The following is a 23075-nucleotide window of genomic DNA, read 5'->3' as shown; positions in this document are numbered from 1 at the left end:
AAAAAGCATTTGTTTCTTAAAGTAAAAGACCACATTGTACATCCATTACTTACCAACAGGGAATCTATCTGCCTTTGGTCTGCAGAGACTGGTATATAAACCTTTGGAATTAATCCCTTTGTGCATCCTCTCAATCAGAGTGCTGGCTTTTTTTTTTTTTTTTTTTGCTTTTGTAGAGAATATTGTTTTACGGCGTTCACCATAGCTGTCTGAGGAGGCCTCCAGTGTCATGAGCACAGGCACACTATCTTGTCTATTTTCACATTTTTAAAAGATAAAACAAGGTTCAAACCACACATTCTCTGTGAACTGCTAAAGACTAGAAAAATTTGCGTTCTTTTTTCATGACCTGGATTGACAAGAAGCACACCTACAGGAGGCAAAAAGATGAGTGAATTCCTTTTAAAGACCCTAGTAATGAAGCCCTCGGGGAATTGCCTTGTGTGGTAGAATTTACAGTGGCTTCTGGAGACAAGCAGTGTGGCAGGAAGAGGTTCAGGACTTTCGACTGCTGAAATACAGACTGCATTTATTTTATATCAGCCTATTTTGGGCCCCCATGAGAAAGTTATTTTAATAATATCTTGCTTTGCTAGAAATATACATGACAAGTGGCAGATGTCAGAAAAAGGGGGGAAAGCTACAGTACTCAAATCTCCTTGAGACTTACAGAGTTTATATAGTTGTTCTCTTTTAGCCTTTGAAGTAAACACTGATGCATATAGAAGCATAGGTTGAAAAGAACATTAGACATAGGCCAGATCAGTGATTCTCAAACGAATCAGAATCTCAGGAACAGGGTACTGAGAATCTCCATTTTTCACAAGCTACCCAGGTAATTCTAATACAGCCAGTCTAGTATTTGGGAACTTCTGGTCTGGTGAGTACTCGCTTACTTTACAGATAAGGGAATGAGGGCCCATATAAAAATTTAAAAATTATTTGAGGTATTAACCAATGAAGTACTAGAAACCATATTTTCTGGCTCCTATCTATCCATCTTCCCAGGAGGTCACAGTGCCTCTTGGAGTGGACACAATTATGACGTTAGCCCACTTGCTTTCGTCAGCAGACAAGGCCTTACCACCTGAGGCTTTGAGGTGTGCATCTTGAAATCTCTGTGGAGGTGTCCTAACTTCCATTCTGGGCTTTTCTGATTTCAACACAGTGCTCTCAAGGTTGAAGCACTTAATTACATTAAAGCCACTAGATCATTCTTCTCTGTTCTGTCCTTTTGTTGTTCAATTTTTGTGAAGTCTTTGAGTTTATTTTCTATACATGGAAACTTAGATTCCCTTCCTTAGTCTACTTAGAAGGTATACGAGAAAGTGAAAATATGACATTTTCATTATGGGTAAAAATTATTTGTAAGACATCAGCTAATGGCTCCACATTAGCTATATACCAGCTCTGAATCAAAACATCTGGCTTTCCTAGAACTAGGAGTTAGTAAAATGAATTTTGCTTTGTAAGTTTCCTGAATAGATAGTACATAACCAATACATATTAAGAAAAAGTCTCCATCCATCCATCCATCCATCCATCCATTTATTCACAATACACTTGTGAATAAAAGAAAAGGTTTCCCTCTGTCGTGGAGCTTAAGTACTAGATGGAGATGGTATGTGAAACCTGTCTAAAACAATAATCGTGCAACATCCTTGAATATAAGCTCTATGAAGGCAGAGATTTTGATCTGTTCATTCCGTGTAGTAGGTGCTCAATGAATATTTGTTGAATAAATGAGCAACCATCAGATATAATAGAAACTATAGCCCCTCCCAAATTAATTACTTTACAAAAAGAATAAGAATAGGGTAGTGTTTAATGAGAAATATTACTTGTGTAGGGAACTAAATCATCACTTGCATTTGTATCTAACTTGCTATATTTTTATAAGCTTTAAAGCTTTTTGTGAAAAAAGTTTATGCTAGAATGTCTACTCTCAGGTATGTACATGGCATATGTATATATTATATCAGCTGGAAATACATGTATAACGTATATTATATACCTGTAAAAGTTCAAATATTTACCATATTTGTTTCCTAAAATAAATGATACTTTTATGTATAAGTTAAAGCAATCAAGGGTAAAATGGTTTCACAGAAATATTTGTTGTAGGCCGGGCATGGTAGCTCATGCCTATAATCCTGGCCTTCTAGGAGGCTGAGGTGGGAGGATAGATTGAAGAAGTCAGGAGTTCAAGACCAGCCTCAGCAAGATTGAGACTCTCATCTCTACCAGAAACAGAAAGAAATTAGCTGGACAACTAAAAGTAGGAAAAATTAACCAGGCGTGGTAGTGCACACCTGTAGTCCTAGCTACTCAGGAGGCTGAGGCAGGAGGATCACTTGAGCCCAGGAGTTTGAGGTTGCTGTGAGCTGGGCTGATGCCACAACACTCTAGCCCAGGCAACAGAGTGAGACTCTGTCTCAGGAAAAAAAAAGAAGGACTTTTTCACTTTAAAAAGAGGCAATGAAAAAGAAGAAGAAAAAAAAAAAAAGAAATATTTGTTGCAATACAATAAAAAGGACATTCAAGTTGGGTAGGTTGCTCACACCTGTAATCCCAGTACTTTGGGAGGCTGAGGCAGGAGGATTGCTTGAGGGCAGGAGTTCAAGGCAGCAGTAAGCTATGAGTGCACCCCTGTACTTTAGCCTGACCGACAGAGCAAGACTCTGTCTTTAAAAAAAATAAAAACAATAAAAAGACAATCAGGCATTTATGTGAGCTATATATCAATAGTTAAAATCTGTTCAGGTTGTAATGGCTGTGGTAATCATGCTGTCATTTTATGTAGGCTTCTACTCTCTCAAGCTTTCGAAACATTTCAGAGCTGATGTGTGCAGATATAGATAATATATGTGGTGTTTCTCTGCCATCATCCCCAGCATTATATCTCTACTGGGTGAAAGGGTAGTGGCCAAGCTAGGAAGACAAAATCAGAGAGTTTGAGGTTTGAAAATAGCTTGCAATTAAGCATGAGTACTTCAAAGTACTAGAATTCTCTAAGATGATTAGTCTACACACAAACTATTTAATGGGAAAAATGATTTTATAATAATTTGTGATAGGGCTACTCTAGATGTCCTTACCTGTGAACAGCATTATGTTCACTTTTCTTACTGGAGAAACTGCTGTTGAATTTTTTTGAGACAAACTGGGAAGTGGCTCAATACATCTCAAAGAAAAAGTCCACCCGAAGTCATTGTCAATTATAGTTTCTCCACAGTTCACCTTCCAATTTTAAGATACAAAAGTTTCTCAACTTTCTAACTTTCAACAAATGCCACTTTCAACACTTTTAACGTGTCCTGTGTGTTAAACACTGAAAGATGAGAATGTTGAGAGAGCGAGACTGAAGAGGAGCTGGTTAGAACAGAAACAAAATTGATAGAAAATGGCAAATGTGTTTTGGGATTGAGTTGTGACCGTAGGAACAATTCTATAGGACTCCCAGTTTGTGCATCATTTGAAAAGTGCTGCACCTGAGCAATCAATAGTAATCAGCAAGTGACAAGGAAAAGGATGGACAATGGAAAAAGTGGAAAATTTGTGACCACGAGATCAGCCTCAATGTCAGATGTCTATTAACCTAAAATGAATTCAAGAGTCAGCTGGGACCAGGCGAGATGGCTCAAACCTGTAATCCCAGCATTTTGGGAAACCAAGGCAGGAGGATTGCTCAAGCCCAGGAATTGGAGACCAGCCTAGAGGATAGCAAGACCTCATCCCTACAAAATGAAAAACATTAGCTGGACGTGGTGGCACACACCTGCAGTCCCAGCTACTCGGGAGGCTGAGGCAGGAAGATCACTTAAGCCAGATCAGGCCACTGCATTCTAGTCTGGGTGACAGATTAAGACCCCGGGAGTTTGAGTACTTAAAGACTAAGCATGTTGTGAAAGTGCTGCTGCTAACATTTTGGTCACAAGCCATCAGAGGATTATTCTTAGGATCAAGGCCAGTCCATATTTGCACAATATCAAAGTGAGTAGGTAGGTCATGAGTGAGCGACACAAATGTGTTCAGGGCTTTTCTACCATTTCTGCAGATGTTACTATTGGGGGAAAGAGATATTCAATGAAGAAAAAACTGCTTCATTTTGGGAAAAAATGCCCATAAACAAACAGACAAACAAATAAATTTAAAATATCTAAGCAGAGAGAAGAATAGCCTGGTTTTAAATTTTCTGCAAGAGCTGATTCATACTCGTATTGATACAATGCATCTCAGTACTAAGTTCAAAATCTTAGTTCACTGAAAATCCTAGATCTCTAAAAACTTTGAAGAGCAGACTGAAGACCCTACATTCTTTTGTATAGTATATTGGTTACAGAGGCCTTTTGTTTCATTGAAAATGTTCAAATAGCCATTTTAGAGTGGTCTGTGACCGTGTTAACAGCTATGCGTGAGCAGTATCTTATTAAAGTTTCTTATTATGAAAATAAGAAAAGCAAAATGCAGGCATCTTTGGATAAATTTTTAAAAGATTGTTAAGAAGCAAGAAGGATCAGGACCAATGTTGTAAACATTTCCTTTATTCTCAAGGAAGTAATCTGCCCACATTAACTACTTATATTAATATAATATGATTTTGGCCTCAGGAACAAAATGGTCTCAAGACCTAACCTGTTTGTAAGTTGAAGAGCTCTTGTTCTGTGCAGAGGTGGCAGGGAAGTTTTATTGTGAAGTCTGCAAAACACAGGTTGACCTGCTAGCAAAGATTAACACATTGGTTATCTCTATTATGTTAAAATTGGATATACATTGTAACACATTGAAGCATATGTGTTAATTTTAAGTCATTTTTTATAACAGCTAAAAATATGTTTAAAATAAAATTTGACCTCACACAAGACACAAGGTATCTCCTTCACCTCCTCTTTTCTTCTCTACCCTCATCCCTAGTGTTTGGAGGTGGGGGCATCTTCTGACACAGCAAAACATAAGAAAAATTATGCCAAGGGCGGTGAATAAAATTATTTACTAATTGTACAGGAAGAAATATGTCATAGTAAAGTGACCGGATAGTCACCACATTAACCAAGTGATCAAATTTATAGCATTACTAAGAGTGGGACAGCCTGACATTTTGGGCCTCTTGAACAGCTAAAGTACAGGATATTCTACATAAAGTATTCTTGCCCACAACACTTAAATCTAAGCAAGCTTCTCTAGACCCAACTTGTAGTTTACAAACAAAACAAAGACAAGTTAAATGACACAATGAAGAAACAATAAGACAGAATTTAAAAGAGACATTTTATAATGTCTGGTCTCCTCAAAAAGTCAATGGTTTGTATGAAAAGAAGTTAATGGCTTTTATTTTCATTTCATGAAAAATGGGGAGGGGCTGGTCTAGACTTAAAAGGTAAAAAAGAGTCATGAAAACCAAGTATAATGTGTGAGTCTTGTTTAATTCTAGTTCGGGGGAAAAAAGCTATAATAGATATTCTTGGGACAGTTGGAAAAATTTAAATATGGATTGTATGTTCAATGATATGGCATTATTGTTAGCTTTTTAAGTATGATAGTGGTCACGTGGTGATGTATGAGATGTCCTGTGCATACAAGATGTGTGCTGAACCATGTAGGGGTGAGGAGTCGTGTCTGTGCCTGTCACATCTAGGCAAGAGGGTATATATGTGCTCATTGAACTGTTCTTTCAACTTCTCCATATGCTTGAAATTTATATATGTTCACTGTGTGTATATATGGGATTCAATATATATGTTAGAGAGTTAAGTTCTATTCTTTAAGGAACAAAAATTATAGAAGCAATAAATAATTATTAAAGAACTAATGAATTTTGCCCTCTCTTCTTTTTTAGGCTCAAGAAAAAGGAATATTAGACTATGCTAAGGTAGGCAGATTTTCTTCATACTGCACAGTTTTATACATTTCAATTTGGTGTTTGGTTTTTATTTACATTTGAAAGGTTAAAAGGGAATCATCACATTTAGAGCTGAGGGATATTTCCTGTTAAGTAACACACATTAGCAGGTGGAATAAGATTCATTCAACAATAAGCGTATTTATTATTGAGTGCCTGTTTCATTCCAGACACCTTATTATTTATGGGAATACAAGAGTGAACCAGATGAAGTCTTTCCTTCCAGGACATTTACAATGTAATGGGGGAAATAGATAACTAAATAAACAAATAAATAGATAATGTAATGTCAGGAGGCAGTAAGTGGTATGAAGAAAAATAAACAGAGTAAAATCACTAGCCGTTGTTGGAAAGTTGCCTATGGATGGAAGACAACTTTTGACGCCATCAGAAAATACCTGAGAATCACCACGTGGGGCAGACTAGAACTCCTAAAGGCAGGCGTTCTCACATCACCTGTGAGAACAGGTAAAAACATACATGGCTGAGTATCACTGCGTCATGTCCTCTTTCACCAAAATCAGAATCCCCTGAGGGAGAGGGCAGGGCAGAGGCAAGCCAGAGTGGTTTGAAAAAGTCTCCACAGATATTAGTAATTCTGACACACAGCCCTGGTTAAAAACCTCTGCAGGAGTTCAGATCTCAGTGTGCCAGTGCAAGCCCATGAACACACTTGAGTGACATTCTGTTTTCCCCCCAGGAACAAATGAAACATTTAGCAGGTGTGTTGCATGCATACAGCTGCTTGGCTAAAGGAGCATGCCAACCATTTGTTTCATGCAACACTCAGGAATATCCAGGGTATGATCACACCTGCACGCTGAAGACAGGGTGGAAGAAATACGACCTGGAAGGGTCCTGATTGTGATGGGCCAACAGAAACCCACAGAGACCTCTCCAGGGCTGATCTGGAACCTGGCACTCTCCTGGCAGCCCAGAGGTGCACACCCGTGGCTCCGTGCCGTAACTCTCCTTTCCTTGCCTAAAATGCAGTTACTCCTTTTATCTGCCTCACAAGCTTTTGCCTCCTTAAAAAAACACTAGATAATATAGGAGCACGTCTAAGCTGAAGGCTTCCATATCTGTCACTCTATCTTAGATGTCTACTCGAGCCTCATCAGATACCTAAACATGGGATATGGACATACCTCTTGGGTCTCCCACAGGCTTACGAGCCCAACATGTCTTAAATTAAACTCAGCATCTTCCCTGACATCTTCAGTCTTTTTGTTGTTAGTACTTGATATTTTAGAGCAGTTTTAGGTTCACAGTTTTAGGTTCGCAGCAAAATTGAGTGAAAAGTAGAGTTCCCATATACGCCCCGACCCCACACATGCACAGCCACCCCCACTATCCACATCCTGCACCAGAGCAGTACATTTGTTATAATTGATAACATTATTGTTGACTCAAAGAACGCCTCAGAGGTTTCTTATCACAGAAGCAGTTGACAATGGAAGAGATTTCCATTGGAAAATGGAAAAGAAAAAATACAGTGCACAGATAATAGCACCCCTGGACCAAGCAACAGCTCTGCCACTAACTCGCCGTGACATCTGTTATCAGTCACTTAATCTTTTTGGTTTTTTCTTCATTTCCTCAGGATAAAATGAGCAGTTTAGAGTAGTGCTATTCTACTCTCTTAGGCCCATTCCAAATGTGGAAGGAGACATTCTTATCCTCTATACTACGGAGGTCTAGACTCACTCCTTTATCCACCCAACCACTATTTATTTGGTATCTAATATGTCTGAGGCACCATCATGGTGTGCCAAGACGACCACCATGACCAACAAGACTGCTGCAGACCTGGCCATCACAGGTTCCCTTGACCCAGGCCTCCCTATCTAAAATAGCCACTCCCCCTTTGCTCTACTTTCTCCCTCTTAACATTTATCATTTCCCTTCCCGTATGCAAAGAATAAAGAAAAAAATTATCATTTTCACTTTTATTTAATTATTTATTTATTTCTTCTTCCACGACCATGCAAAAGCTCTAAAGGCAGTGGCCTCCGTGGCCTTGTTCATGGTCCCGTCACCCCTCCCCAGCACCGGTATGCATAGGAGTGCTTGAAACATGTGTGCATGACTGTTGCATTGGTGTTCTGTTAGAAGTGCAGGAGGCTGGGAAAAGTCTAGAATCAAGGACTGTAGACTCAAATTAGCCATTTTAAGAGTATATTGACTATACAATACAGTGTTGCCTAAGGTTGCCTTCTCAAATGCCCAGTGACAATATTTCTCAATGCCAGTAAACAGAAACCCACCCCCCCTTGAATATGAAGTGCTCTTCTGATATTTAAAACCGTAACTTGATTTAGGTAGTTAATCCAAACCTGTCATCCTTACACAGACTTAAACCCAAGTAACACAGGGAAGAAAGATTATATCCTTTTCTACCAAGTCACGGGGAAATGTCTACAGGGTGCAGCTTGTGGTATTCTCTCGTGTAGTGTGCTGTGGGCCCTTAGTAATACGTATCGTGATCTCAGGTCTCCTCATCTCTGTTCTGTGTGGTCTCCCTGCTCACGATGCTCGTGCTAACCAGTGCAGTCATCATGCTTGGTAGCTGTGGGGTCCCCTGGTGGGGGTTATGTATAAAGTTATATTTAAAAACCTCAGCAGCCATTTCAGGAGACCATTATGAAATTTGTTTGTTGCTGAAAGTTTCTTTATTTCCAAGTGATAACTATTTACTCAAAAGCCATATTTTGTCTGAAAAGTCAGATTTCAAGAAACCATAAAACATTGTTTTGGTCATGCACTCCGTGGGTTTATATGCCATCACTCAAATTTTGCCAGTAGCGGGGAGCATGGAAGGGGTGATCTTTTCCAAATCATTCTCAGCTGGATCTTCAGAGTGTCTGTCACATTCAGCAAAACAGTGGTCTGTACTCAAACACTCAGATGAGAAATTGAATTACTTTTTAATTGAGTTCCTGTTGCGATAGGGCCTAGATATGAATGCTTTATACTGTTGTAGAGCCTTTCATCCTGAGATAGCTAAGCACTTGACAACTATTAATTCATTACACCTCTCCCTACCTCTTAAAGTAGTTAAGCACTGGAGTCACTCTGCCCATTGCTGAAACTCACACACCTGGGGGGTGGGCAAGGATGGAAGCTGTTTCACTGTGGAAGGCAATTCTACCTTAGTAGCTTCTAAGATGGAAAAACAGGAACGTCTTCCTCACGTAGTTAAAATGACAGAAGTTTTATTAGATAGAATGTAATTCCCAGAAGTGAATTGTGACCAAAAAGCTGGCACTAACACTTTTGTTCTTGTGCACAGTGCTGTGGGGATCTTAATTCCAACGATTGTTCTGCAGCCCTGGGTGTGTATCTCTCAGATTATTCCATGTTCCTTAGGCTTCTGGGCCCAAGGTTAAGGCTTAGCTGATTCGGTTCAGTGCTAGGGGGAAGAGTGCCACCTATTGAATTGTAGGAAATCTTGGGTGTGCGTTGGGACTGGTGAACAGCCTCTCCGACCACATTCACGCTTGGTTTGCTATGGTAACTAATATATATGTCTAAAAGAAAACGAATATGTTGACTACTCTCGCTTAGAAAAACATCTACAAACGTCTGTGTATTTTCCCCAGCTGGAGCCGAGCGTATGCCTGTAGTTTAGCCTACTGCTACTTGAAATAAGCATGCTGCTAAAAGACTGAGGCAGATGGTATTTTTACCACTTCAGGCAAAACATGGCACCTATGGTTCGACTTCCTACAATTTTAATTTTTTAACATTTTCAAAATGGCTTGTTTAAATATCTCCATCACAGAGACACAGACTTTTTCCCAATTTCTTTTTAATAATTGCTTCAGATATACAGATATGAATAACTATCACTTGGTCAAAACCAGGCTGTTCAGAATTGTGGAGTCTGCCTTCTGTTTGTTCTTTCACAAGTGCCTAGGACTGTGCCTTAAATAGGCTTTGACATTTGTGTTAATTTTGATGCAGAGATTCTAAATGGTTTATAATAGCTTGCTTTATATTTATCTCTAGTCTTTTTTTTTTTTAGAGATGAAGGTCTCAGTATGTTGCTCAGGCTGGAGTAAAGTGGCTATTCACAGGTGCAATCTTAGTGCTCTGTAGCCTCAAATTCCTGGGCTCAAGCAATCCCCCTGCCTCCACCTCCTGAGTAGTAGGAGGCACGTGCCACTGCACCCAGCTATCTCCAGTCTTTACTCTGCATTTCATATTATTTGACAGAAAAGTGAGTTTTTTGCTGTTTTTTTTTTTAATGTCCTCTTATGAGATTCACTGTAAGCACAGAGAATTAATAGCTAGCTCAAGGTTAAGCACTGGGTAAAGAAAGATCTTGCACATATTAATTCTTTAGGCATTCAGTTCTCAGCCAGGTGTAAGAGATATTCTTTAGAAGGATGGGGTTTTTGACTTGCCCTCTCTCCTAGAATTTGCTCAGGGTTCCAGAGTGGTGCGGTCCTCTGGCTGTGTCCTCCCGTGCCTCTCAGGCATGGGCATCTAGCAGCTGTGGCTCTCCTCTGCCCGCCTCAACCCCAGAAGTCCTTGCACATTTTGTTTTATTACAAAATGCATTTGCATAGGGTACACATTAAAATTCTCTTCCCACCAGCAAACAGTAATGTCCACAGACAGTTGCATTTGCATGATCACATATCATTACTTCCCTTTTAGAGAAAAAGTCTTTCCTCTCACGTCATGTTTATCCTTTCCAAGGTTTGCCCTGTTAGTCACTTAATTTTTATTATGCATAGCTGCTTCAACCATTTTACTGCATATTGAGTCCAAAATTCTACTTTTTTGAACTTTGAATATAGAAAATTTTTTGTAAACATTATTGTTCTTTCTCTACTGACAGACTCGTTTATTTATTTATTTATTTGTTTGTTTGTTTTTGGCAGACAATTTTTGCTGCTCGTTTCTTCCCATAACCCTGGCTAACTGGCTCTGAGAATTTTTCACACTGGCACATTTAGAGACCAGATGTTGCTGTGTTTTCTCTTCCCGGTACCCCTCTCTTGGGCAGATGCTGCTTCCCCTACCCTGGGACTTTACATTAGCTCCTTTGATAAAATATTCCATACAGCACCACTGTATGCACTAAAGCTCTCGGTTCCTCTAGCCTCGCGAAGATGTCTTAACATTTAGGATTTCTGTTTTAGTGATAATTATGGAGACTGTAGGACATTCTCTTCTCCTATCTTGTTCCATAAAAGATTTGTGATACAATTAGATAAGATGTTTATAGCAGAATTTTTTTAAAGAGTCCAAATCCAAATACCATTATGATATGGGTACAACTATGTAAAATTCTATATGCTTGATAAAGACTGGAAGGCAACATGTAAAAATGTGAATAAAGGTATTAAAGTGATAACATTTAAACATGTTTTAAGTAAGAAATGCATTGTACTTTTTAAAGATTTCTGTTTTATAACTGTAGACTCTGATTTGAATTGGAATTTTTCTAGATTATGACCTAAGCTGATGAAAATTGGAAAATTAATCATCTGAAATTATGTTTTGAGTGAAATAACCAGAATTTAATTCTAGGCTCCTAAAGAATTGCTTGCTTCTCTGGCAAAATCGTCAGAAATGCACAGTTGGAAAATCTACTTTTTGTATACCATGAATTTTTGTGTTAGGCCTCAAGGAGTGCTTCAGAGGCTAGAGGATGATGGAGAAGGGTGGAAATGTGGTGCACTGCACAGGACTTGGGGCGCTGACCTGGTGGCCTGACCGCAGGGATCGGTGCTGGAAGTTAATGCCAGAACTGTCATCCCAAAGTTGTAAATACACCCTACTCCTCATTTCCTTGAAAATCAGATAACATTTGTTATTTTTCTTTTGGCAATCACATTTTAGGCAAGTGTTTTTCCTTGCAGCAATAATAGATTCTCTTTAATACCGTTTTTCAAAATAATTAATTTGTTGGTTTTTGCAACTACAACTTTGATTTCAAATTTCCTACAAAATGCAATTATTAATGATGGAATAATAATGATTGATCAATTTCTGTCTGTAGTAAAGCATAGAAGCTTTTGTACCATGTGAAAATTTTTATCAAAAATAAATTCTGATCACATATGCAGTAGTTAGTATCTTAAACCAGAGTTGTGCCTCATTATGAGCCATCAAGTCCTTTTGCAAAAGAGTTGCCCTCTGGACCTTCATTCATTCCCCATCATCAAGCTGTTTTTTTCCTTAAGTCTCTGAATATATTATTTTGCATTTGTCCCCAGTGACTATCATCTTGCTTTGATGATCTAGTCCTCTAATTTCTTAATGTTATTTTAAAATTAGATTCTTATTCTCTGAGGTATTAGCAATCCCACACACCTCAGTGGCATCAACAGATTTAATAATCATAATCTCTATTCCCTTGTGGATCATGAATAAAATTATTAAATGAATTCAATGATAAGCCTCTTTATGATATCATAAAATATGCTGCCCTCTCAGTTGTTAGCCCAAATACTATTGATGCTATTTGAATATAGTCAGTTATAAATCTCTTTTCTTTTTCTTCAAATCTTATATTACTAGCTCATTGATCTTTGGTTTTTAATGTTATACATAAAATGTTAAATTATTTCACTCGTAACAATAATATTTAGTGGGGCAATCTCTCCCATTCTTAAATTTACCGTTTTGAATTACTGGCCCCTAAAAAATTATATAATCTAACATTTATCAGGAAGCTAAGGCAGACTTAGATTGTTGTTGAAGACCAATTCTTGGTTGTAAGCCTGGCATGGTATCTGGGTTTCCTCAGCATTATACCCTGAGGGCCTAGCACAGTGCCAGACACATAGTGGGTAACCAATAAATACTTGTTGACTATTGAATAAATGATTGCCAAGATGTCTCACAAGTTTGTGCCTATAGTCTGTTTTTCTAATTTATAAAGGATATTTAACTCTACCTTTGTTCCTCTTATTCCCCCCACCAAGTATATTTTTAATCAAATGGCTACTTCCCTCAATGCCTTGCACCCCCGGGGTTGAAACAAAGATGCAATTGGGGTAATCTTTTGAATCTTAGTCTGTAAAGCTAACTAAAAATGCCCTTCAGGCTGGTTCTGTGGGTGAATGCTCTGCACTGTAGGATAGCTGGATTCAATTATTGCTCCCAGTTTGTGGTGTCAGGAGCCACCTGTGCACAGGAAGTGCCTGTATGTCTTTATGCAGAGGCTAGAGCCTTCTGTCCCCGTGGAAGAGCCTGTTTAATCCATTAAAACAGTTTTAAAGTACATCTGAAGGGAGTACTATCTCTTTCCTTGTCATAAAGTACAGTGGAGAGGCATGGGTTTTCCAGAATTATGGGGCTTTTTTGAGAGAGAAGAAAAGAGAGGCACCTTTGTGTAGATAATGTAGTTCTATTAAGTTAGAAATCTTTGTCATTACCTAGATTTATATTTTTAAACTCATACCCTAATCCTACAGTCTAATTTTGTGCAGAATTAAGGATTTGTGTTATTTCAAGCTGTTTGATCCATCAGAAAGCTGTAATTTTAGTTGGTACCTCTGAAGCCATTCCCCCATGTTTCCTACGCAGTGCCTGCAAGCACTACTCAGCCTTCCCACTTACCACATCAGACAGAATATTGATCCTTGATAATGTACTTAACCATCTTTCCCGAAATAACAAGGTGGCTGTGCCCCTTCAATTTTCGAACAAAATTACCGAGGTAACAGTAGGGATCACAAGACCTACAACACAGCTCAGTGATGTGTATATTGTTACTGAGGATTGTGGGTGAGTGGATCCTAGCCCATTCCCTCCAGTCCTTGACTTTCTGGCTTGATGAAAGATCTTAACTATTCACTAGATCATAATCAACCAAAGCTGTTCCTCTAAAGATTAACTGGTGCATAGTGCAATGGTGCCCCCTGTGGAAGATCTCCCTGTTCTAGATCTAAGGAATTTATGCTAACCTTTATCTTTGATTCATTCCTGATGAGATTTGTGTGCCCCTAGTAGAAAAAGTTGTGGGCCTTTCTGTGTGCTGTGCTTTCTTTAGTGACACTGTGTGCATGTTTTTCAACGCGCGCTATCTTCAAAACACACACTAAGCATCTTAATCAATGGTTCTATCAGACTCTCTCTCTGAATCCCCTCAGAGAAGAGAAGGGATAACCTAACAGTGTTCACATAGTTATTATCTCACAGAGTCAAGATTCTACGCAGGGCTGCTGACCCACATGGTGTCCATACTGCTTCTCAAGGTGCTTTAAACGTACAATAAGAGAAGTTGTATGCAGGCTCTGGTCTTGCAAGAATCCCAAAAGCGGTGTGCATTATTCTACTATCTACCGTAGTTCTGGTCTAAGAAATGTGATTGTCTAAATGACTGTCCTAGGATTTATGTTTGCTGAACCCTTATAATGATTATTGTGACTTTTTAAAGCTGGTAAGTATTCTTCACTTTTTCAAAAAAGTTTTATAGATTATAACCATTTTAAAACAAGTTCTTATCACCATTCTCTTGAGAGAGGCAAGGATCTAAGTTAACAAATACCTTGCATAACATAGAGACATCCTACATCTGGAAGAGCTATTAATCCTCAAGCTATGATTATACTTACATGGCACAGGGAGTAACTTCTTCACCCCATACATTTGCCCCCAGGCTAATGCAACCTGTCTAGAAGAAATGACTGAGATCTACATTTATTTCATTGTCAGTATTCTCCATAGATAGAGTTCTTCTGTTGTTTGAGGTACTTTCTGGTGGAATCATAAATGTATTTTAAGCTCATCTTACATCAGGGTGCATCTTAGAATACTAGGCATCTAGGGTCATGTAAAAGTGGTGGTGGTAGTTTGGGGCAAATGGCCCAGGTATTACCATCCAAATACTAAAGCAGAGGAAAATTGGGACGTGAGGAGGATATAAGAAATGTATAAGATGTGGACTCAAGTAAAACAATAGAAACCCAAACGCACTCTTACTTACTTAGTTTATGTATTCCTCAAATAACCCCCAGGACTATTTGATTCCTACATGATGTGAGTGCTCTTGTCCCACAGTGTTCTTTTTAATTAAATAACCAGCATAGTATTTGTCATGAGATTACCAAGCTTACTATTTATTGATTCACTCCTGAAAAACCTACAGGCAAGAATGGATGATTGCTGCAGTCTATAGCCTATGACATGTTTTTCTTGTTGAATTTCTATTACGGAGTTTGCTAAAAAGCTTCACGGTCCCAGTTTTGCTTTTTGAATTTCAATGTGTAGAATTAAGTTCCTCTTTGGAATATGATACTAAAATTCAAAATTAACTTTGAATCAGAATATGGATAAATCTATGATTATTTATATATCATCAAATTTTCCTTTGGAAGACATGATAACCAAGAAGCAATGATTGCTTTTCCTGTAGAATTAATCCTAAATTTAATATAATTCCATATTGCTAACCTCAAATGCCAAACCTATCAAATGTCGATGAAAGTTCATAAAATAAGAATTTAAGGCCAGGCGTGGTGGCTAACGCCTATAAGCCTAGCACTTTGGGAGGCTGAGGTGGGAAGATCACTTGAGGTCAGGAGTTCGAGACCAGTCTAAGAACAAGCCCCATCTCTCCTAAAAATAGAAAAAGTTAGCTGGGCCTGGTGGCACGTGCCTGTAGTCTCAGCTACTCAGGAGGCTGAGTCAGGAGTATCGCTTGAACCCAGGAGTTTGAGGTTGCTGTGAGCTAGGCTGACGCCACGGCACTCTAGCCCAGACAACAGAGTGAAACTTTGTCTCAGAAAAAAAAAAAAAAGTTGTACATTTTGTCTCATTTAATTACATTTTGAAATTGGCACATCTTCTCATACCCTGAGCTACAAAGTGACCCTTGCTCCTTGAGGTGGCAAGCACTACTTTGCCTCAGTTCTATGCCGTAGTATCAACAATTTTTTTTTTTTTTTTTTTTTTTTGAGACAAGAGTCTCACTCTGTTGCCCGGGCTAGAGTGCTGTGGCATCAGCCTAGCTCACAGCAGCCTCAAAATCCTGGGCTCACGCAATCCTTCTGCCTCAGCCTCCCGAGTAGCTGAGACTACAGGCATGAGCCACCAGGCCCGGCTAATTTTTTCTCTATATATTTTTAGTCATCCATATAATTTCTTTCTATTTTTAGTAGAGATGGGGTCTTGCTCTTGCTCAGGCTGGTCTCAAACTCCTGAGCTCCAACAATCCTCCCGCCTCAGCCTCCCAGAGTACTAGCATTACAGGTGTGAGCCACTGCGCCCGACCATGGTATCAACAATTCGGGTCAATTTTAAGTGCACTAGTAAAATTTTTTAAACTACATATAAATTTCTAACCCTATGTAAACATATGGTTTAGAGGTATTTATACATATACAGTAATAGGAATATATCTATTCAGAGATGATAATTTGTATGAAGTAAGTTGTTGGGTTATGTTTAGCTCTTTGTGGATGGTACGCCACAGCATGAACTCATAAATGTACTTAGCAGAGAGGGTGAGCCTTAAAATAAGTCCTAAAGTTACACTCCCAGCAGGAGGCTGCACACCATACAGACTGAGCCATGTGTGGAGCACAGGGCGAGAAAAATCATACCAAATATGCCTTTATAATGCAATTTTTTTCTTTTAGGAGGAATAGATTAAATTTAACACGGTCAAGATGATTTGGGAATTCATTTTCAAAAACAAACATGTTTCCAACTCACTAATAGAGATTTCAAATATTTCAAACATCTTCATGAATCTATGTAAAATAATCTATGAATATTTATAGTTAAAGCCAGGTGCTTTATGTAAAGGTTTCATTTAGGTTTTGCAGTGATTCCTGTGTTCCCTTCCTCCTTCAGACCTTGCATTTGTGTGGCATTTTACTGATGTCAAACTAATTTCACATAACATTATCTTATTTGTTCTTCACAATAATTCTATGCGGTGTAAATATTATCTTTCTGGTTTTACAGGTGAGGAAACCAGGGCTTAGAGAAGTTGCTCTGCCCAAGGTCACACATGTCGAGCCCCAGGGTTTCCCTACTATGGTTTGCTTACTGCCCCTCTACAGCTATTTTTTATATTATTATGAAACACAGCAGAAATGAATTAATCAGTAGTTGTCTTATTGGAGGCAAACATCTCAAGGGAGTTTCCCATTGTAAGATTTTTAAAAGGGGGCAAGTGTGGTGGCTCACACCTGTAATCCTAGCACTTTGGGAGACTGAGATGGGAGGATCACTTGAGATCAAGAGTTCGAGATTAGCTTGAGCAAGAGCAAGACCCCTTCTCTACAAAAATTGGAAAAATTAGCCAGGTGAGGTTGCAGTGAGCTGTGATGACACCACTGCACTCTAACTCTGGCAACAGAATGAGGGCTTAAATAAAAAAAAAATTAAGAATGTTCTTTTTTTTTTTTTTTTTTTTTTTTGAGACAGAGTCTTACTCTGTTGCCCAGGCTAGAGTGCCATGGCATCAGCCTCACTCACAGCAACCTCAAACTCCTGGGCTCAAGTGATCCTCCTGCCTCAGTCTCCTGAGTAGCTGAGACTACAGGGATGTGCCACCACGCCAGGCTAATTTTTCTATTTTTAGTAGAGACAGGGTCTTGCTCTTGCTCAGGCTGGTCTTAAATTCCTGACCTCAAGCGATCCTCCCATCTCGGCCTCCCAGAGTGCTAGGATTACAGGCATGAGCCACCGCGCCCGGCCAAAAAAAATGTTCTTATGTGGCTTCATCTGGGGGAATCTGTTCCAAGGTGCTTGAAAGGCCACCATGTGTGGAGACAGTGCCATTTTATCCGTCCCAGAGCCCACCGCTCCTCTTACCTCCCACCTGCATGGGTTTTGGGTCCCTGGACCCAGCAAAGGAAAAGAAGAGCAGTGTAACAAACACCATGTGCTCCCATGCAGTTATACAGAATGATGTTAATCCCACAAAAACCTACAAAGAACTTGTTTAACATTGAATATATTAATGCTTAGTATAAATCCATATTATAGGCTATTTTAAAAAAGAAAAATACTATTTTATTAGAGAGCAGTAAAAATATTAACACATAAGCCAAATTATATGTGTCATTTTAAGCTCACTAATCCTTTCCCAATGACTTAAATATAGCATGATGAACCCTGAGACTGGAAATTTTTAAATAGTGAGAAGAACCTGAGGCAATATTTGGTCTTGTCGTTGTGTGAAACTGCAAGTACCACTGCTATAGTCAGTGTGTTTGGTTGAGAATATTAGTAAAAATAAGTTTTTTTAAGGATTTAAGTAAAAATGTACTGATTTTGTTTTGTGACTTAGTAGAGGATGTGATGATACCTCAGTCTAACTCAGTGCCTATTGGTTTTTAGAAAAAAAGAAAAAAAAGACTTACCTGAAAAATGTACTTAATCAGTTGAGATAGTTATGACCTTTTTCTTTAGCAGAAAATGTAGAAAATTTCCACCTCCAGTTCCTATTGACATTTGTTCTATAACCATATGGCATTTTTAGGTTGGTGAAAAAGGTGTATGTGTTGTAGTAGAGGTACATAATTAATTTAATGATGGATTTAATTTTCTATCATCTTTATAAATATGGTTTTATCGTGAGTTATTTTGATAAGGAAAACCCCCATCTATTACTAGCACAGCAGCCACCTGAGACCCCCACCCCTCATGGAAGACCCGCATCAGCATAATACTAACCTAACACCTGGCCCATCAACTAATGTATTACCTGGCACATCAGCATAACACTAAACCTATTACCTGGTGCATCAGCATAACACTAAACCTATTACCTGGTGCAGCAACCTAATACTAACCTATTATCTGACACATCAACTAACCTATTACCTGGCAGGCATTAGTCATCTGAGACCCCACCCTTTGGATCACCCCAACTTAGTAAAAATGGGAAAAATTGGGTAGACGGGGCTCAGAATTTGGTGGCGAGACCCATCTGAGCCCCCCCGGCAAATAAACCTTGATTCTCCGACTCTCCGTGTGCCGCTCGGTTTGTCCTCGGGACCACTCGCTGTAACACTTGCTATAGCAATTTGCCTTGATACACTTTTTTCTAATCTGCAGTATGTATTTTTAAAACTGCCCTTGTGCATAGGCATGCAGAGGACATTAGTGGCATAGGTGTGTCTTCTCAAATGAAATTGTGATGCTTTCTGGTTTGTTTAGGAGTGAAAGAAAGGCACTGTAGCACACTGGTTAAGAACAAGAACTCTGAATCTTGGCTGCAGCACTTACCTTCTGTATGAACTTGGACAACTTAATTCTTGCCTAAGTTTGTTCATTTGTAAAATGAGAATAACAACAGTACCTTCCTCGTAGGACTTCTGTGAGGATAGATGATAAATAGATCTTAGAACAGTGCTGGACATAGTAAGTGCTATAAATAGGATTATCTTTGTTGTTATTGCTATTATTATTATTGCTGTTTTAATACTGAGAAGCACTACCATTCTTACTATATTTTTGCATGTGAATTCATGTGATTGAGAAATTAATTAAAAATTCTCTTATTTCTTTTTCCCTCCAGTTTTGCCAAAGCAAGATATTTAATTAAGATCAGTGGATTTTCTTTTCCTATTGACTCTTCTTTCTTTTAACCTTTTTATTACTCTTTATTAACAGATGATCCCAGGGATAGGGGACCACAGGGAGGGGTGGGAGGAAGCCAGGCCCTAGCCTCACACCCATAGACTCCTGAAAATAATTTATTACTCTAAATAAAAAAGAATGTTTTTATGGTGTTTACAATGCATTTCACAGTTTACCCTATTAGAAAACGGGTTTGATCGTAACTTTTCCTTTTGTACCAAGACTTGCCACTCAGAAGTTGTCAAGACCTTTCAGTTGAAGCGCTGTCAGCTGGAATTTTGAAACTGGATGTAACTTTGGCAGCAGCCTTGTTCCACCTTCCACATTGGCTAAGCGTTTCAGTCATATTTTCTCTGACATGTGGTCATCTAGTCCCTGAGGACTTCCAAAAATAGGGGGCCCACAGCTTGTCAAAAATAATTATTCTGTTGTTAGACAACTCTAGTCATGTGAAAGTTCTTTCTTATTTGTAAGTGAAATCTGCTTCCCAGAAACTTTAATTTTGTGCTCTTTGTTCTGTCCCCTGAAGCATATAGAACAGGACTGTTCCTTCTTCCATTTAATTGCTGTAGGTTTTTGAAGATGGCTTTCATACCATCCTTTAATCCTTTCCTCCCAGTTAAACATTCCTTGGATGACATGTTTCCAAATCCTTCCTCATCCTAATACTGGACCCAATCTATCATGTCAGTGCCCCTCTTGACGCATGACACCTAGGACTGAACATAGTTTTCTAAACATGAGTTGACTGTCAAAGACTGTAGCGAGACCATTCCCACCTGTGGTTGGACATACACATCCGTTGAGGCTGTCAAAGTTCGCATTTGCATTTTTTGTATATATAGCATAGTCTTGCCTTATATTAAAAATTGTGGTTATCAAAGATTCTCAGCATTTTTTATGAGTTAATGCCAAACTGAACCTTATACTTTTACGGTTAATTTTTGAAACCTAAATATACAACTGTGTAATTACCCCTGTTATATTTTACTGGCTACTATCAGTCTATTGTTTAACATGTCAAAACCATTAAAATTTTGATGCTACATATGAGTCAGCCATCTCTCTTGGCTGTGTGACATCTGAAAATTAAAATTTAATATGCATTTTTTCTTCATCTTCATTCAAGTAAGACACAGAAGTGTGGTAAGGGAAAGTAACCAAATATTAAATCCTTGAGGCATGACACTAGAGATTACTTTACTGTTCAACATAAATCTACTTACCAGACATTTTCTAAAAATAGTTGTTTTACATGTTCAAATCCATATTACCATACTCTAATCCAGACCCCATTTCTCCACCTTATCCATCAAGGACTAAGTTTCAAAAATCTAAATATACTCTATCTTTGCTATTTCTGAAGCTACCAGCCAAGTGGCCATATCAGGCAGAAGTGGGTGGGAGAGAGAGAGAAAGAGTGTTTTGTCATGAGTTTTTTTCTAGAGATCACAAACCATCTGTTTAATAACGCTTTCTGGAGTTTTGCCATACGTTGTCCATAAATTCACTGATTTGTGTTCCAGAATACACCTTTGTCCTCATTTTTTTCTTTTGTCCTGTGTTTGAAAACATGCATCAGTGGAATCTCTCATATCTGAGATTTCACATCTTTCAGTAGCTGGGAAGGACATTTATGTGCATTCCATGCATGCAGGAGCAGAACAGAAGTGGGCCAATGCCTCTGTCAAAGTGCTCCAGACTGGGCGCTAGGTATGCAGGGTGAGGAGGCAGACAGAGAGGAGCAGTGCCAGATGCAAGCCAGACAGAGCATCAGGCACAGCGAGTGAGAAGCTGCTGGGGTGAGTGGGGGTTCACTGGGTGCCACACAGCCATTGGTCCTAGAGTAAAATATTATGTTTGGAGTGGGAGCGTGGGTGGTCTTGGAAAAGGAAGGCTACCAGAAGCTAGACAAAAGCTGATCCCAGGGCAGTAGTTCTATCCAAGGCCTCCCTGACAACGTGCAACTGCTATTTGAACACACATTTCATCCTTAAAGGCCCCTCTCCATGGAATTTATTTTAGTCTTTACAATTTTTTTTTAAGAGATGGGGTCTTACTGTGTTGCCCAGGCTGGACTCGAACTCCTGGCTCAAGTGATCCTCCCACCTCAGCCTCCAAGTAGCTGGGACTACAGGTGCATACCCCAGCACCCAGCTTGGTCTTTACAATTTTTAACTCATTCTTTAGTTGTTCTATTTCCTCTTTGTCTTTTCTTAGTAATATAGTGTCTCTTGCAAATATCTAAGTATACTCATTCTTCTTATTTGACTTACAGCCTTTACATTTTTAAGCCCCTGATTTTTGTCAACTCTTCCCCGCCATGCACTCCCATCAGTCTTGATTGGATTCTGGGTTTTGGCCTTCCTGACAAGGTCGTTTGTGACCATTTTTCTGTCAGGAACAGCACTTGAAAAACATTTGTGACAGTCATCCTGGTGATGTCACACGCTTAGGGGTGGATCCCCAGCACAGTTTGTACAGCTTTGTACCTCTCCTTTGTCAGCGCCTTCAAATAAGGGAGTGTGTCCCACCACACAGTGGTGCAGAGCAAGTACCCATCCAGGACGAGCAGTGGGGGTAACTATATGCTCCCCCTTTTACACCTGGGCCCTTGAAAAGTCTGAGCCCTGAGAGAGCTCATTTTGTAGCCACTTATTTTTATCTCTTTCACATTAATCACGACCACTGTGGGAATTTAGTTTTTCAGAGGTGCCCATTACCCTGGAACTATATTTCCACTTAGGATCTCTTGGCGTCATGGCAGTCTTTTCACTAAACTGACCTTTGCAGTGCGCTCTACTCTAGCACTCTAGGCGTCCCAAGCCCATTTCTGCTAGTCCTTTTTTTTTTTTTTAACAGACAGGATCTCACTGTGTTGCCCAGGCTGGAGTACAGTGGCTATTCACAGGCACAACCATAGTGCACTACGGCCTCGAACTTCTAGCCTCAAGCAATCCTCCTGCTTCAGCCTCCTGAGTAACTAGGACACCACACCCAGTTTCTTCTCTGACTCTAATACCAAGGTGGCATTACTTTTTTTTTTTTGCAAGATTCCTATCACCTTTACATCCAATTGTGTTTTCATAATTAAGCAAAATGTACTTCCTCTATCTTCTGATACATAAGATTACCAGTCGGGCACACCAACAATTTGTCAACTACAGAATGCAGGTTTCAACAGATGTTCACAGGTTGAAGTCCCTCATCACTACTGCGTCATGCTTTTCTGCCAGCCTCATAATCTTCATTAGGAAAGCGTGGTCCACTTCTACCACCTAACCAGGAGGCATGTGGCCTCCTCCCATAAAAGTGGCTGACACTTATACCCTTTTGTTGTCCTCCATTTGTTTTCAACTGTGAGAAAACTTTAGCATATTGTTTTACACTCCCTTACTCTCAATTACACTGTTTGTTCAGAACAGGGTCCATGTTCCAGATGAGTTTGTTCTAAGCACTCTGCCCAGTTGGGTAAAAGTAAACTTGGGGCTCTCTCCAAACCTTTTCCCATGCTGTAGAGTGGGAAAGGTCCAGATATGCAGAAATGAGACACAAGCTGTTTGACAGATTTGCTGTGGACTCTTGTCCACATCACTTAGCCTCTCTCATCCCA

At 39.3% G+C, this 23075-nt stretch overlaps 1 protein-coding gene across 1 annotated transcript in view; it reads left to right on the top strand.

The window, feature by feature from the left end:
* The window catches only part of PDSS2 (decaprenyl diphosphate synthase subunit 2), a 221700-nt gene that overhangs the window by 192078 nt on the left and 6547 nt on the right, over positions 1 to 23075 (top strand). Inside the window, exon 7 of the mRNA XM_045544118.1 lies at positions 5837 to 5869. Within this exon, the coding sequence (XP_045400074.1) occupies positions 5837 to 5869 (33 nt within the window). The remainder of the gene's footprint in view (positions 1 to 5836; positions 5870 to 23075) is intronic.

This window comes from Lemur catta, chromosome 2 (genome assembly GCF_020740605.2).
Source record: "Lemur catta isolate mLemCat1 chromosome 2, mLemCat1.pri, whole genome shotgun sequence".
NCBI lineage: Eukaryota > Metazoa > Chordata > Mammalia > Primates > Lemuridae > Lemur > Lemur catta.
The sequence above is the reverse complement of the archived record's forward strand: the minus strand, read 5'-3'. Positions and strand labels throughout refer to the sequence as shown.